The 18833-nt window shown below is 35.0% G+C and overlaps 1 protein-coding gene across 11 annotated transcripts in view; it reads right to left on the minus strand.

The window, feature by feature from the left end:
* LOC121304414 (transcription factor 4-like) overlaps window positions 1–18348 on the minus strand; it is a 172921-nt gene extending 154573 nt beyond the window's left edge. For 4 of the 11 annotated variants that reach the window (XM_041235581.1, XM_041235608.1, XM_041235556.1 and 1 more), the window contains exons 1-3: window positions 15990–16091; window positions 15705–15743; window positions 14621–14693 (exon numbers count right to left, since the gene is read on the minus strand). In XM_041235581.1, the coding sequence (XP_041091515.1) occupies window positions 14621–14693; window positions 15705–15743; window positions 15990–16091 (214 nt within the window). Of the gene's footprint in view, window positions 1–14620; window positions 14694–15704; window positions 15744–15989; window positions 16092–18062 lie in introns of those variants that run through there. The other 7 variants (XM_041235614.1, XM_041235565.1, XM_041235651.1 and 4 more) reach the window with 4 other exon arrangements.
* Window positions 18349–18833: the final 485 nt, after the last annotated feature.

An 18833-nucleotide genomic window follows, 5' to 3' on the forward strand; every position in this document is an offset into this window, starting at 1 on the left:
TTTCAAGGTCTTCAGAAAAAAATAAAAGTTCCACAGTATTACAATAATCCTTTTGCATGACTTCAGTTTCACAGATAGATTTTCATATAGTATGTAGATTTGAAAATATAAAATGTGGGACACAGTACATGGCCAGTTTTACTTGTGATAAGTGGAAAAAACATTATGTTGTACATTCCTTAATTATGAAACAACAGTCACAAACGGGTTTTCCACTTATTCTTACAAGTAGGGATGGGACAGTATGAAATTTGCACGGTATGATAACAGTTAAAAAAAATACTGTGGTAACCTTAATACGATGGTATACAGTACATCATGCAAGTTATCAAATAAAGGCTCAAATGAAGAAAGACTAAGGTAATCACTTAAATTACTGAAATTCACAAAAGCAAAACAACAAATCACACTTCCTTTCACAGAATGATTTAAACATTTAGTATTTAGTATTTTACTAAGCCAAGTAACTTGGTATGTTTCTTTTTTTAAAAAGACAAATCAGAATAATAATTTAAAAAAAATAAATAAAGTTGTACACTCTCAATGTTATGCTACAACAGTATTAAGATCTATTATGTGCTCAAAATGACATCATGCTGTAGTTTGTACATTTTAACATATACAATTAAATTAAAAAATAGATAAATAAATAAATACTTTGTTTAGAATTGGTAAATGATTGGTCTTTTGCTTAAAACATAAACATGTACCCATTTATTTTTTAAGAGCAGAGATGAGTCGTTTATTTTTCATATACACACATATACACACACAGTACCAGTCAAAAGTTTGAGTACACCTGCTTAAAACCAGTTTTTTCATGATTATTTATGCTTTTAACTGTATAAACTTGTCTGTAAACACTTAATATTTCATTATATGATATGTGTACTTATATAAGCTGATAATCGTAAGTTAATTGCATTTAAAAATATAATTTTTAAATGAAAATGTATATTTTGTCAATTTCAATGAAAATTGTCACCCAAACCAAGGGAATTTCAGTCTAAAGCCCAAGTCAGTTAAAAGTCTGAAATGTGTTTAACACTGTGTTAGAACACTGGCCTAAGTATAAAAGTGTCTTTGTTAGAGTTTTTGTCTGAGTTAACTAACATGTTACCTAATTAACCTTTTGTCACCAATTATTGTTAACAGGTGAGGGTCCATGATTAAAATAAATATAGGTATCATAGGCTCAAGTTTGTCATTCCTGAATGTAAGGGAGTAGAAAATGGCAAAATACGCTCAGTTAAGCAACGAAAAAAGACAGTCTGCAATTACTTTAAGAAATGAAGGTCAATCTTTAAGACAAATTGCAAGAACTTTGCAAGTGTCTGTAACTGCTGTGGCCAAGACCATCAAACGATCTGAAGGATCTAGTACTCATGAGGACCAAACAAGGTCAGGCAGGCCAAGGGTGACCTCAGAAGTTCATTCGAATCACAAGTCTGCGAAACCGGCGATTAACTCCCCTGAAAAACAAGCTCAGCTAAATGCTACTAGAAGTACAGATGTTTCAACATCAACTGTTCAGAGGAGATTGCGTGAAGCTGGCCTAACTGGAAGAACTGCTGCAAAGAAACCATTGCTAAGAGTGCAGAATAAGAGGAAGAGACTTGCCTGGGCCAAAAAACACAGAAACTGGACGTCTGAGGAGTGGAAATCGCTCTTATGGACCGATGAGTCAAAATTTGAAATATTTGGGGCCAACCGCCGAGTATTTGTAAGACGCAGAGAGGGTGAGCGCATGAGTTCTGCATGCGTGGTTCCCACTGTCAAGCATGGAGGAGGCAGTGTCGTGGTCTGGGGTTGCTTTGTTTGTGACAGAGTTGGTGATCTTTACCAAGTCCATGGCAAGCTCAACCAGCATGGCTATCATAGCATACTTCAGAGGCATGCCATTCCATCAAGATTAAGGCTAGTTGGGCACTCCTTCACTGGTCAGTAAGATAATGACACAAAACACACCTCAAAGTTGTGCAAGAACTATCTGGCGAAGAAGGAAAGTGAAGGACAACTCAATATAATGAACTAGCCTGGCCTGCCCATTCTCCAGACCTCAATCCCACAGAACTTGTATGGGACGAACTGGACAGAAGAGTCCATAAGTGCCCATCATCTCTAGGAATTGCTGCAGAAGAGCTGGGAAGACATGTCGGGTGATTTCTTCCTTGAACCTGTTAACCGAATGCCTCGTGTTTGTGAAGCTGTTATTAAGGCAAAGGGTGGCTATTTTGAGGAATCCAAGATTTAGAGACAATTTTCAATTTTCTTGAACATTGCTTTGATACTCTTTGTATATTGTAACGTGTGTTTTCATTTTCAAGTATTTACAGAAACGTATACGACGTAAAACATTGTCAATTCTGAAAAAAAAAAAAAAGTTTCCAGCAAGTGTACTCAAACTTTTGACTGGTGCTGTACTGTGTGTGTGTTATATATATATATATATATATATATATATATTTTCCATACGCACAGAAAGCTTATTTCTCTCAAATTTTGTGCACAAATTTGTTTACATTCCTGTTAGTGAGCATTTCTCCTTTGCCAAGATAATCCATCCACCTGACAGGTGTGGCACATCAAGGAGCTGATTAAACAGCATGATCATTACACAGGTTCGACTTGTACGACAGCATGTTCCAGTTCCCGCCAATATCCAGCAACTTCGCACAGCCATTGAAGAGGAGCGGGACAACATTCCACAGGCCACAATCAACAGCCTGATCAATTATATGTGAAGGAGGTGTGTCGCGCTGCATGAGGCAAATGGTGGTCACATGTGAAATCCATAGATTAGGACCTAATGAATTTATTTCAACTGACTGATTTCCTTATATGAACTGTAACTCAGTAAAATATTATGACATTGACAAGTAAGCTTCCAATGATTATTACACATGTGGAGTTTGTAAAAAAAATAATTCTTCACTTACCTAAGAAAATTGGAATACTGTTACAACTGCTTTAAACAAAACTACGGTGATAATAAGTAAGCTATCCTGCTGTAGTCTTGGGTCTGTGCTAGTTTTGTTTTAGAGATCGGTCGTGTTCTTATAGCTCAGATTTCCACAGTTTTGCACAGTGCTGCACACAGAATCTCGGAGATGCGCTGAAGACGTCACTCAACACCCACAGAAATCTGTGCAGATTCTGCATAGCCCAGCACAGCTTTGAAATGTTACTGCGTGAGGCTGGCTGTGGCTGTGAATCAAAGGGTCGATGCAAAGATCACAAGTGACCTGCTAATCATTAAGCAAATAACCACTAAAACTACTGCTGCTACCTTGTTAGGGGAGGAGAACGATATTTTATCATTATACAATGAAGCCGTGAACAGCCTTGCCCACGCTATATTAAATATATAAATCAATTATTAAAAAAAAAAAACCATAATGTACTAAATCCGTGATAAGTGATATAAGTGCTTAGCTGCAAGGTTTGGAGAAGGCGTTTCTCTAAAAGCTGCGTGTGACATCAGAAAGACAGCGGCCAAAAGCAGCCTACGCAGCAAGCTCTGCGTAACACAACACAACAATTGAAACGTGTATTCTGTGTCGTTGACCGTTTCCTTCCAAACCATTATCAAAACACAGTATCCGTTCACAAAAGATCTTCCTCAGACACTTTGCTAAGGCTGCAAGTACCATCGCTTGATTTAGAAGAAGCGTGTTTGCCGTTGAAAAAATGCGCTAACCGTTGTATAACCGAATTACAATAATTGCCGTGTAGAATAAAAGAAACAGTATTAATACCGTAATGTACCTAAACCACAGTAAACAGGAAAACCGGTATACCGACCCATCCCTACCTGCAAGCATACGTGTGATCAAGTGTAAGTTACGTCTTTTAATGGTGGAATAACCATTTACAGTTCCTATAGAAAGTCTACACCCCCTTTCAAAATTTTCACCCGTGTTGCCTTATAGTCTGGAATTAAAATGCATACATAATATATATATATATATATATATATATATATATATATATATATATATATATATATATATATATATATATATATTATATTATTTTTTTTTTTTTTTTATTTATCTACACATCCTAACCCACAACTTCCAAGTGAAAAAAATATTCTAGAAATGTGTAGAAAATTAATTAAATAAAAACTGAAATAGCTTGGCTGAGTGTCCACCCCCCTTGTAATAGCAATCCTAAATTAGCTCAGGTGTAACCTATCACCTTTATAATCATAAATTCATAAATTGTAGTGATCCACATGATTTCAGAATAAATTCAGCAGCTCCTGTAGGTTCCATCTGCTGGGTAGGGCATTTCAAAGCAAAGACTCAACCACGAGTACCAAAGCGCTTTCAGAAGAACTCCGGGAGAAAGTTGTTGAAAGGCACAGATCAGGGTATGGGTATAAAAAAAATATCAAAGGCCTTGAATATCCCTTGGAGCACGGTCAAGATGATTATTAAGAATTGGAAGGTGTACGGCACCACCAACACCCTGCCTAGATCAGGCCGTCCCTCCAAACTGGATGACCGAGCAAGTAGGAGACTGATCAGAAAGGTTACCAAGAGGCCAATGGCAACTTTACAAGGGCTACAGGCTTTTATGGCCAAGACTAGTCAAAGTGTGCATGTGACAACAATATCCCAAGCACGCCACAAATACGGTAGGATGGCAAGAAGGAAGTCATTACTCAAGAAAGCCCACCTTGAATCCTGTTTAAAGTATGGAAAAAAACACTCGGGAGATTCTGTAGCCATGTGGCAAAAAGTTTCGTGGTCTGACCAAACTAAAATGGAACATTCTGGTATAAATGCAAAGTGTGTAGACTTTCTATAGGCACTTTATATCAGAACAACAACAACAAAAGCAAAACTTCAATCACATGATCACAGTAAAGTTTATTAGAATATTTAAAATGTGAGGTGATGCACGTTATTAATGTAGCTTTTTTTAGTAATCAATAAGTAACCTATATTATTTTAACTGCTAATAATATAATACAACTCGCATGCAGAAACTGTGCAGTAGGCTACGACTGAAAAAAGAGAGTCGTGAATTTAAAAAAAATGTTTTGAAAACCTAATCTTTAAGCTATTTTTGAAAGAAGATTAAAAACAGGCCATTTTAGTGTTTTGAAAGGTAAAAACAGGTTTCTCAGTCGGACAGAAACGATAACAGTATGGCAAAAATCTAGTTTTCGCCTCACACTTCCATTCAAAAGAACTGGTCCGATTCAACATTTAACAGATCTGGTTTTGCTTTCACACTGCACTGATCCAAACTAACCAAACTCTGTATGTCTAATCGAACAGAGATGACCGCCTAAAGACGTCTGTTTGGTTTCATGAAAACAAATTCTGAAGGAAAGTGACTTTGTTTGGCACATTCACATAGTACAGTACACCCTCGCTATAACAATCCTGTTGGGATCCAAGCCTTTTGTTCGTTATATCGAGGGGTTTGTTACAGTGAAAGAAACATCAAAATGAACGATAAACTGTTGGAGTAAAAGTAGAATTACATGTACCTGTTTGTCTCATGTATGCAGTATTCTATCTTTGCTTTATCCTATTCATTAAAGAATTAAAACTCCAAAATTGAAGCTGAACTTAAATTCCAAATCAGTTTGACATTAATTGTTTCAAAGTGCACCAAATCTTAATCCAACATGCAAGAATCCCTAACTGAGACTGTAGTCCAAATCAACCTGACTGACCTGAAAAGTCTGAAATAGAAATAGAAAGCTCATCGGAGCTTTGTTTTATTTATTTTTTTGTTGTTTTTATTTTTTTTTTAAATCAACATTGCTTTGTCGCATGGTTGCTGAACAAGCCCAAAAAGTGTTTTTGACAACCTATGTTCATGACAGAGATTGCCTGCGTTACTCCTTTTTTTCCCAAAAGATCAATATAGTTTCCAGCTTTGTTGCAACATAAAATTATTTTCATTTCAGATACATAGTTACATAGCATGCGCTTTTCGTTAAACAAGACTTCACTGCAGAGGTGGTATCCCATGCATAAAGACAGGGATGTTTATAGTGCATGTTTATACTCTCTTTTTTTTTTTTGGATTTGGGGTCCAGGGGCCAGGTTTGTTAAAACGAAGGCCGTTACAGTGAGGGTGTACTGTATATACATGCAAACAAACGTCACTTCAGTTCAAAGTGCCCAAATGAACCAAGTGAATATAGTATTCCCTTTTCAAAAAACACTATGAAATAACATCTGTTAATTCACAACTACGTCTTTTGGACTGTGCATGCAACCACAGCCCACAACTCAAACTGTTACAGACTATCTATTAATACCCAGATACACTGACAGGAAACAGGCATGTTTTATATCGAATAAAAAATATAATCAGTGCCATTAGTGGATCATAGTAGTTGTAGCTGAGTGACTTAAATTGAATACAAGGTATGAGTATGTTATGAGGATCTGGAATTGATTTTTACATGTCTTCAAAAATTTAGAGTACTTCTATTCTCTGGGGCATAGAAAAAACACAATTTTAGAACACGTATGCAGAGCTCTCTTGTGAATTTAAGTAATTCCTTTATAAACAAAAGCACCAGCCAACTAACAAACAAACAGCAGGTCTCATTTTATTCACACACAAGGACTCACATTTTAGCAATTAAATACATAATTAATTGGGGAATGGTATTAAAACCACATCAAAGGGCAAACTTACAACAGCCAGCACTTTTATATCAAAACAGTTTTTATTTATTTATTTATTTTTAACATGCACATGTTTCCTGAGAACTGATTAAATAAAAATAACATTAAAAAATGCCACAAAACTGATTTCCATGCTATAACGGCCTAGCTGAATGTGTAATAAATCCTCGATTTATCATTGCTGATAGTAAAAGGAAAGCTCTTAAAACACAGGAAATCATTCAAGGACTATGACAAATTGTAAAACAAACATTTTTCGAAAGGAAAAAGCACAACTCGATAAAGTCAGAAAGCAATTGCTTCATGAACAGGTACATTTTTTTAATGTTAATCTTCAACAGCATTTCTGTTTACTTAATAGGGTGAAAAAAAGGTATCACAGCTACACTGTTACAAATCTCTAAAATTTAAATAACACAAATACTGAGCCTGATATTTTAGTTGAGGCTGCAATTGTTACATTTTATTTGCACTTGGTATGAACATGACAAACACAGCGATTAAGTAGTTTAAGTTGAGTGCCTGTGTGAAAGCAAATGTATTAATTATCATCTCAGCTAGTTATATTAAACTTGTCGAGCTTAAAGTGTCACTGACTTGTACAGCACTGGATCACCTGAATATTTTTTTTCCAATGCAAAACAACCTTACACCTGGATTATGCTGATTAATTAAGACTCCAACCTAAACTCCTACAAAATAAATAAGAGTAAATGTTTTTTTTTTTTTTTAACAAGAACCATTCTAAATTGATGTTTAAAAAAAGAAAAGTGAGCCAATGCAACAACAACTTTGTGTTGGTCCATTATTAGTAAACTATTGGTAAAATTACTTAGCATGTTAACATTGCAGGTCAATTTTACATCATTTGATTAATTTTTCAAGTATAAAGTGTTAACACAAAAAAGGCAGCAAGGTCTCTCAGTCTAAACATCAGCGGATCTAAACACTGCTGTCATTTAAATGAATAAACTGTTAAAATATGAAGTGTCACATTTTCACTGGATTCAGTTTAATAACATGTAATATACCCCAGTATACAGAATCAGATACAACACTGCAGAATGGAATTTAGCCATCCATAGTTTGGGCAATTTTATTTTTTATTTTGGGAATTTAAGTTCCAAATTAATTCAAGGATTTTATTGAAGGAAACAAAGCCTGCCAATGCAGGAGAAAAGTTATCTTTTGTTCCGTAACATATCAGGATAAACATTTTATACTGTGATGAATACTGCAGTCTGTTTTTCACATTAATGCTGCGCTTGCTCATACAACTAATCACAGCTTTGATCTGTCAAGGAAACGGGGAAGCTGGTTTCATCACTGCCATAAAAAAATGTACCCCACCCCAACTGCCCATTGCCGAAGTTGAAGGCCCTAAATGACTGGGTTTGTTTTAGTACTCTCTGCTGAACACCTGCAGACATCAAATAAACCTGCAGTTCCTATACTGGGGGCTGACAAAAGCCTTTCATGTGAGAACCATTCCATGAGAATGTCCCGTCAGCAGCTCAGGTTTCATTTAGCTTCTCTAGTCTTCACTTAAGAGGTGAAAGGGTTGGAAGGAAGAAAGTGTTCAGCAAATTACATCTGCAACTGCTTTTTATTTAAAAGAAACATTCAATAGAAATATGCAAAAGATAAACGACATACAAAAACTAATACTGCCTTTTATATACTTGTGTTCAATGTTTGGAAACGTTTTATATTGGCCTATAACTCATGTTACTAGTTTGTACCATCTGAGACAATATTATTTTCTTCCAGCACCTGTACCAATATGGGTGTTCAGAATGATAGATAACTTTGTAGGCAGACAAACACGGAATTCCTTTCACATGCACATATGCAATATCACTCACTCATACATACAAACATAACTAGTGCACATGTTAGCATGTTATAAAAAAAAAAAAAAAGAAAAAAATACTCACATTTCTAATTGCATCTTTCAAGGAAACATGCTCCTCCAGTCTCAATCAGGTCTCAAAAAAGCAATAAGCAATCAGACGAACAGACTAAGGGCAGAAAAACAGTGCAAGCCTCCTTGTAGAAAATTATATTTTAAGCCCTGGCACAGACACAAAAAGCAAAGTAGCCTCACACAATGTCACAAGGGACCGAACCAGATGTTAGTTTACCAATAACTAGAAAATACCAGCTGAACCTCCTCAGGTCAGACAGGTCAGATCTTTCAAAGCACTGACTATTGCAGAGGTGCACTCCTGACTTACTGTACTACAAGCAAAGGAAACTTGTCCAGCCCTATAACTTAATTTCAGTAATACAGTATTTAGTAAATGTGCTTTGTAAAAAGTTTCATGTACATTTCCAAAGCATGGAAATTATGACGAACAAGTATTTTAATTTATCTTAACTCATGTCTAAACTCCCCACCCCAAACCTAGCTAAACTCAAATCTCCCCAACACAAATGTATCAGTGCACACGTAGTAACAGAGTAAATCTATGCAAAGGCATGGCCAATACACAACCCTTTTTTTTGGTGTGGTTGATGAAAATACTGTATAGGTTCATGCTGCCAAAAACCTGTGCTGGCAGTTGTCACCTTGTAGGTCACATTGGTCTGAACAATGTTAGGGTTTTTTTGTCGTTTGCAGTTTTTTTTTTTCTAATAGCTTCAGTTTGTTTGTTTTTTTTCTGCCATGTCTTCATTTTAAGGATCATGCTGGGAGAAAGTGAAGCATCCCTTTAAAATCTGCTAAGGACAATCAGAATTCCCTCTCTTCTCTTCCACTCTCCCCCCATAAACCCTCTACATCCTTCCTCATGACTGTACCAGATGGCATTATGCTCTACCTCAGCAGATTGAGAGGGCACTAGTTCTCTGCACACTGGACAGCATTAGCTTTTTGAAAGGCATTGCAAGTGTTATTCTATTTGTCTGTAGAATAAGTGGAATATTGCTCTGCTACAGTGGTGTCAGGAGAGTTTTATCTTCTAAAATCCTGGGTGTCACACTTTCAGGTTCTATGAAGTGGAAAATACTTTGGCCTTGCTGCTCCCTAATTTCTGACTTTGATTTGCTGCAGCCAACAATTATACTAGAAAAAGAAGACATCAATAATGGATTCACAGAAACAATTAAATAAACACAGCTGGTTAAGAGCTTATCAAACAAATGCACTCTTTCAGCAAATTTCAGGGAGGCACAGAAGCTCAAATGACTGACAATACCTTCGCAACAACAATTACAAAAACAAACAAAAAAAGCTAGCATCATCAAAGTTCAAGCATATAGGCTACTCCTTTACACATCTTTGACTGGGTTAAGCTCCAACAACAAATACCAACGTGTTAACACAGGAGGAAGCCGTCAGCACACTTCAAAACAGACAGTACATTTAACAAATCTCAGTAAAAGACCATAATAAGACAGTATTGGCATTGCTTTGCACTAGTCTCTCACTGCCTTGTAGCAGGAAAGGGCTAGTAGAAGCCAAAAGATACTGAGTTTGAATCTAAGTTTATCCACTGGCCCACTGTGTGACCGCTTTGTGCCCGAGGCAAAAAATTTAAAAATCCTAGACAACTACATGTTCACTGTTGTAAAAGAAAATATGCTGCATAGAATAGTTAGACACCAAACCCTATTTACACATATAGATTGATTATTTTCCCTTTCCATACAGATATAAAGATACCAAGCAGAGGCCAAATGTTCAATGGTATTATTCCCTTTTGACACATTTGTTTATTCCCAGTGCAACTTTTCTTTAGCACAGAGTCTCTGTGTAGACTATGTAAGTAAATTACACATAGGCCCAAGTGACAGAGTAATTTTAAGTGTAGGAATTAAACACATTCTCAGAAATAAACAAACAGCTTTAACAGCCTCTCAAGAGTATAATCTAAAGCCGTGACTATGACTAAAGAAGCAGTTCTGTAAAAATATGTTTTTTTTTTTTAAATGATAGAAAATGTTAAATACATACATAACTGGCAGCTAACTAGTCCAGGTTATTACCTTTCAAACGACCCAGAGTTATTTTTTCGGATTTAATTGCTGAATGATAATGATTGAAGTTGCACGCATTTAGTCACAGATTTATGTTAGAAAGTTAAAAAAAAAAAAAAAGATTTATAGACCGATTTTAAATGTTGAAATTGTGAAGCACGTTTTCAACATTTAAAAGTTATATCTGAAAGTACCATTTTCAAAAGTTGTATGTATGTGTTTGTTAACATTTATTTATTTAGCTAAATGTAGACTGTTGGTGGTTAAATCTAGGTAAGAAATACATGATTTACATTAAACCCGGAACACAAACAAATTCGAGCTCAATTCCCACGTTCCCATTCCTTTTATTTTGTAACTTAGATTAAGCAGTACTAAACATATCAAACAATGGCATTTCAAAATAACATGACCCTGATTTTACTTAAGTTGGCTACAATATTTTTTTCATTAAACTTGTAACTTAGTAGTTCTTTGCAGATTATTAATAATTTATACTCACATTTGTTTAATAATAAACATTTCGGTATATTATGTAAAACATTTAGAAATAAAGGCTGATTCATAAAAAAGGTAACTCGTCAATATTTACTTATGGGGTTGATGAGATACTGAAATCTCTTTTGGAATAATTGCAGACTTTGAAATTGCCACCCGCAACATGTGGGTGGACTTAATCTGGGGCAGATACATTTCATATACTAACCCGCCCCAGTGGCACATCCATTTTTTATTGCTGTTTTTATTTATTTATTTTGGTGCCGAAGCAATCTGAGAAATGGGAGTGCTTGCGGTGCAGCCACACCCACAACTTTCTCTTGTTAACGTATCAGCATGGTTGATCTGCACTGCCTATTATGAATCAACTGTTTCAACCAATTAGCATTGCCATGTGGGGGCTGGCACTTAGTGTTTCAACCAATTAGCACTAACCATTGCCACGAGGGCGGTGCTTATTGTTTCAACCTATCAGGACCAAGCATTGCCCTGCAAGCTCCAAAAGTCTCGTAGCAGCTGGTTTCGCTTTGATAACTGAGGGCAGCAATGTCTGATGGCAAAACGTGAAAAACAGCATCATCCTGCACTACATTTAAAACAAAGCCAAATAAGGAATATTTTAACTTAGCATACATGTCCATATCTGTCAATAAACAAGTCATATTGTAATATTTTGTGCATGTTATTCTTTGTGTTGGTTTAGCACTTCAATTTAATAAGATGCATATTACAATTATACGTACTGTGTAGCATTGTGCAGACATACCAAACGCACAGTTAGTAAATATTCTACATTTTGTGTTGAAACACCTGAACAATTTTGTAGGTTTACTTTTACAAAAACAGTAACTTGAAAAAGATTGAACAGTAAGAATTAGGTTTGCCAGAGCTTCTTAGCAACAAAAAAAAAACCCCAACCCCCACCCACACATGTATAAACAAAGTTAGGAACCCATGTAAAGGGGACTGCAGAATATTCACAGTAGATAGAGGAAAAACATGGACATGTTACCAGCAACCAAACTATAAGAAAGTCAAGCAGAAATGTTTTTCACTCAGGCGTTAACACCAATGAAGGCATTAGATGTCTACTTCATTTACAATAGTGTCCTACAGTTATACCTGTTACCCGTGTTGTCACTTCAAACTCTCTCTCTCTCTCATGTAATACAATAAATATCAGATAGTTATGCTGCAATTCAATAGCCTGAATTACCATACAAATCCAGAAGCATATTTATATTAAAATTAAAATTAAATGTTTCTAGATGTTTTTGGTTGCTTTATAGTACCGTTGAAATAATTACAGAAAACACGGTCAAACATTTAAAAGGTCGTGCACGGCTAATCTCACTACAACTGAAACAGATATTATTAGACCTGCCAGGGAAAGCCCCACAAGACAGGAGACTTATATATGGTACTCAAATATTATTATAAATGACAGTAATAATAATAATAATAATAATGATAATAATAATAATGCCCATTAACTCCTAATCCACTGTACAATTAGGGCACATCTTTTTGTAGTTGTTCTGCTTACTGGGAGTATGATACATTAACACATTCGGCAGGAAAAAAATAGTATTAAAAGACTCGTTTCATCTTTATTTTGAATGCAATCAGTCCAGATTGACTGACAAGCATGACAAAAACAGATTCAAATGAATAAGCAAAACACCACACAGGCTCATGTAGATCACTTTATCTGTCACTATACAAGCGCATCAAATAAAGCAGGATATTATTAAAACATTCTTACCCTGAACTGTGACTTAATAAGCTATGCTGATTAAGAAAACAAAAATACGGCATATGATCAGCATATCTGCCTCTACAAGACATACACAATTATAAGTGTTGGGAAGAGGATGGGGGGGGGGGGGGGGGGGTTTATTCTTTTTTTGATGCACTCTTCCCTTTTAGAACAAATAAACAGAAATAATTATATCTCAATAATTATAGTTCAAATAGAAATTAATTGGTAAACGCTCCAAACAATGGTCTGCTTGTCCTTATGTTTCGTTACGTTGCATATTGTATGATGAGTAAAAACCCATAGCCCAATAAGAAATAGCTAAGCAATTTTACTAAGCATACAGTAGCTACAGGAAGAAGGGGGGGATGGACATCACTCCATATACCAGTCAACTTCTGTGTATAAATAATGCTGTTTATTAATAAACACACAATTTGTTTTTTTAAATGCAAGTTGAAAAGTCAACCCTTAAACACTCAAGATCGCTGTACTTGGATAGATGATCCAGCAGATAATCCTAATATCTGGATAGTTCAACACAGACATCCATATGCTAGTGAAAAAGATTTCTCCTTACCCCCCCTTTAACCCTTTCAGTCCTGAATTATTTGTCGAAATTAAGATATGTAATTCAAAAGGGGACTCCTTTGTTGAGAATACATGAACAGGACAAAAAATATTTTCTACGTATATTTATACACTACCTCAGACTGGGTCCTAGGAGTCACGTTTGGTTCCAATATGATTTCTGACAGCATATGTTAGCATACAGCATGAAGATAAAGCTGTCCCTTGAGGTCCCACTAGGACTGAAAGGGTTAAACATTACATGTGATATGAAGCATACAAATCACAGAGGTAGGTCATATACCTGGGAGAACCGAGGCAATTGGTCAGATGCACAGCCCCCTAAACCATCAAAACACTCATTAGAGCTCTTGCGTTTAAACCTTTAAATGTTACATAATTATTTTCAGTGTTCATTAAATATATCTGATTGGTGCAAAGCACCTTATACATGGGGACTTCTTGGAGCAATCCAATTCATTAAAATGTAAAACACTCTAATTTGTGGTATTCACAGATATTTAGATTTTGTGCTAGTAATGAACATGTTTTGTAACCAGTTATGTTTAAGATTTAGAAACTTTAAATAGAAACCAGATTATTATTATTTTTTTTAATAATGACACAAATCAATGCAGCACCATTTACATGCTTGTGCTACAGTCAAAACAGAAAATGTGCAACAGACTTGGTGCTTTTGTTTGTTTATTATATCTGCATGGTGTAAGCCTCTCATACAATTTTATATTTAAACAACACATCGTTTATTTTGGGGAGAAGAAACAGAAAAACACATTTTTTAGAACCAAGTTTAAGAGATTCTTATTTTTCAAATTATTCTGCTGTCATTCTTTACACAGAGCAAAACACTGAACAGCTCAAATGTCAAAAATATGTCCTGAAGTTTAATCAGGAGATTGACCACTGGATATTAGCTCTTATCAAATTCACACTTACTGCAGCGTGTGAAAGTGAATGCAATGCAGTTCACGCTAGCTACTTGCATAATGAAAAAAATGATCTACTACACATGTACTTAAACAAAACAAAAACCTAACTTAAAAATAAATTAATTTAGAAGTTAGTACTTGAGGTCTGTTCAAAAAGTCAAAAACCTTCTGAGTACAGACTCTGATTTACATACTTGCGCCTGTGAAATGTCCACTTCCAACAGAGGTTGGTCCATGTTTTCCACTGCTTACTGGGGGAGAAAACATCTAAAAGAAAACAAATATACATTTAAAACAAAAGAATACTCCTTCTGCCAAATCAAAATTTTTTCCTATTGTTTTTTTACCATTAGACATACATTACAGTATTTATTTTAAATTGACATACATTCATATATTATATAGAGTAACAAAAGCATACAACATTTAACACTAGGATTTTTCTACTATTTGTATATTTGTACAAAAACAGTACACATTAATGTTGGGAACAAAGACAAGCATGCATCTTTATAACAACAAATAGGCCTGTTTCCTTTTGAAACATTCTGTTCTCAAACATACCGTTAAAATGAAAAAAACTGCTTCCTTTTTGTCAGCTACAGAAATTCACAATTATCCACCTAGCAATTTGGCAGATCCCCTAAAATACAGTATGGGATCAAGGACTGCACTGAAATTGACAAGAAAATCCACTGAAGAAGGTAGGCTGGAACAGTCAAAAGTATAATTGTTGCCCTAAATTCATACTCTGTACTGTAAATATAAAACCAAAGGTTTTATTTTATTTTATTTTTTTTACCTTTGGCTAGTTTGTTAAATCAGAAAGTTACAAATTAAGTTATTAAAGAACATGGATTTCAAAAACACGGCCACAGGCATAATTTTCTGTCCAAACTTCCAAAAACAATTTATCTAAATTATTTTCCCAAGGTTGCCCAATAATCCAATTTAAGGTACAATTTGGAAAACAGTAAACAGTATTTGGATAAATCATTCAGAAACCGCACACAGTCAACTTCACTGCAACTGTTCCTTGAGATTACTGATACAGCAACTAGCACATACCAATTATTAGACACCCACAACAAAATAATAAAAACTGCATGCTATACGTTTAATGTGTTAGTTAAATGTAGTTTTTTTTAGCATTATAAAATGTACATTTAAAAAAAAAATGTGGGTTTCTACAAATATCTAAAATACTACGTTCAAATGTGGAATAAGGACCAAAAAAAGAACAAAACAAGAAAAAAATACTTAAAAGTAGAATACTACCATTGATGTTGGGAACATTTTCAAATCGTTGTTTCTCATCTATAAGACAACAAAATTACTAATGCAATATCATATTTCTTTGTACATGTTTTGGAAAATATTTCATTTTAATCCATATTAATTTTAGTTCTCAAATCAATTACAACCCATAGCAAATGTACAGAATCACAACCCCCCTACAGCAATTCCCTTAAATATATGCGACAGAAAATTATAAAATGGTTTCAATATAAAAAATGCAACCAAATTCTCTACAATATCATAATATCTATAATAATTGCTTACCGCACTGAAATCCAGTAAATCGCTCAGTTCTTTGTCTGTCCCTAAGGCAGCCATTCGCTGTTGGTGATGCATTTTAGCAAAATCACACAAACCTAAAAACATGGAAACAAATCGCGATCAGAAGCTACTAGGTCCCGAACTGACTTAGGGGCGGGGGGGGTTGGAGGGGGAACAAACAGATCGAATCACTATTTGAGATCTTCTTCAAAATCCAGTTGTTCTGACTTGCAAGATTACACTTTGAATTTAAAACCAAGTCACTCTCAGCACATCATTATGCAACAGGAGGTTTAAACAAAATGAATGCATCCGGAACAGAAAGAAGAAACTGGCTTAAAAGAAACCCTCTCCAACTCAGCAAGCAGGTTAAACATGGGTGATGGAAGTGGAAAACGCATTCAACAACATACCACAGGCGCTGAAACAGAAAGGAGGCTCTGCATGTGTGCAAATCCTTAATATGTGGAGGAAAATAGCAGGCCTTTTTATTAAATGTTCCCCGGTGGGTCATTTGCAGCTTCAATTCAACCGAGTTTATCTACCCATGTGCGACCCTATGAACAGTACGAATGGGCACCGACAACCAGCTACAGTAACAGCCTTTTTCATACCTTAAGCTTTAACACTGCAGTTGCCGGCGGTTCGTTTAAAAGAAAAGATCAATCAGAAAGCGAAAAAAGGCTTCATATAGCTTCTGTCTAGTGATTTTATTTCGTTCCCAGTTTACACTTGACTACTTGTTTCTGATAAGTTAGTCCAAAACACGTACCTATGTTTTCCTTCTACATATATCTGCAAGGAATATAAAAGTACAGGCTGCAATAACCACGTTACGATCTCAAATTGAGCTTTGGAACAATGTAACGAAGAAAAAAACACAATAAATCTAAATAAAATGTCAAATAGTGTATAACTTTTAATTTCAACCGCAATGACCTATCGGTTTTTAAAACAAATGTTAACGCCACACATGAATAAATATGCATTGAATCTAAAATGTGTGTACAAAAAAAATGTTTTATATTTTTTTTTTCTGCAAGTTTCGATATATTCTAGGAAATAAAAACGATGGGTTTTAAAAAAAGAAAAACCAAACAAAACAAACAAACAAAAACACACACACACACCCCTACCTAATTTCACCATCAATGCAGTATTTACTTATTTATACAGGTTAAGGTTTAAAGGCGACCACCAATTTATGTGCATGTTTCTCAAGTTCAAGATAAAATTACAAACACATTTTGGGGGGCTTACGATAAGTTACTCTTAATTAAAAAGATGTTAAGGTTTTTACGTTTCTTCTTTGCATCACTTCTGTCTATGCAATGTTGCTCGTTGAAGGTATATACAGCTGCAGCACAATAACTCCTTGGCTTTTCAACTAAGCTATATATATATATACATATATATATATATATATACATATAGTGATCTCGTCTGAGGAAATTCGGAGCTGTCAATTTGCATTCACAGGTTCCCTTCACAAACAGGCAATGACTTACTTTTATTTGGAAAACAAACAATTACATTTCACATTTCTATATGCTATCTTCACGCGCAAACCTTTACCAAATAAAATTAAACGTGTAACATTGTGACTAACTTATTTAAACAATGCAGTGTGTCATACGACTACAGTGATCGCTCCATTTCATACACACATACGTGTGTATGTTCTCATATTTCTTATAAGCGTAAAAGCATAAAAATTACAAGCCTAATTACACTTGACGTAGTATAGCGTAACAGTTGTACATGAAATAACAATCACATACTTCACCAAAGGCTGACTACAAAACACTAAACTTCAAAACGTTAAAACCCAATGTCTTATAATGTAATTGTACTGTTTTTTTTTGTTTTTTGTTTTTTTTTTAAACTACTTTCGACAGTAATATAACATTAAAGTTACACCAGTAAATTACATCGAATTTCTTCTCCCTGCCGTGTTTGCTTAACAACAAAAACATTATTAGTACACGAATCATTCTTTTCAAATACCACATTGGAAACAAAATGTATATGAAATTGAACATAATATTAAATAAACAAACTTTTTTTAAAGTTTACCTTGTTTTATTTTGTTTATCCACAACAACAACAAAAAAAGTATTTTTCAATAATAATTATTTTAAAAAAAAAAATCTTTTTATGATGTATATTATGTTCCGGTCAATGTGTTTTCTTTTAAAACACCATTATCACTTGCAATTACACCCCTTTTCCAACGAAATGCGGTTGTAAATCCAGATGTTCCCTTTAGTTTTGTTTTGTTTTCAGATATCCCATTTACTTTCTATTGCACTAGACTAGTGCAATTTACTGTACCTAGCATGTTTCCGAAATGCATTATGTCCCATCCACATCCGGGATGCACGTGACCCTCCAGGTCCGGGTCACGTTCCCTTGACGTCACGCGCAAGCCTTGGGTCTGTCTTTTACAGTGCCTGAGGGTCCTACGCGTTTAACATGAATAAAGCTTTTCTCTTGTTAACTCGCTGTCTTGCAAACCGATGGGATTTTTGTGCTGCTGTTGGCCACCTCGTAAAACATTATCATGCCAGATGAAGTGCCATTTATCTGAGATATTCCCCCTGCTCAAATAAAATACTGTGAATTGCAGTAATTTACAGCACTATTGGATATAATAATACAGCATGATATCTGTATATGGGCTATGAGTATTATGGATACTTTACAGAAACCACTGAAATACTGGCAGTAACCTGCACAAATAACCACATTCAGTACTTTTTGGTAAGGGTTTGGCTTATTATTGTACCTATTGTTTATACTCTTGTAAAGTGATTTGTGATGGTGGTCCATAACGAAAGGTTCTAT

The sequence above is a fragment of the Polyodon spathula genome, chromosome 2 (genome assembly GCF_017654505.1).
Source record: "Polyodon spathula isolate WHYD16114869_AA chromosome 2, ASM1765450v1, whole genome shotgun sequence".
Classification (NCBI taxonomy): domain Eukaryota; kingdom Metazoa; phylum Chordata; class Actinopteri; order Acipenseriformes; family Polyodontidae; genus Polyodon; species Polyodon spathula.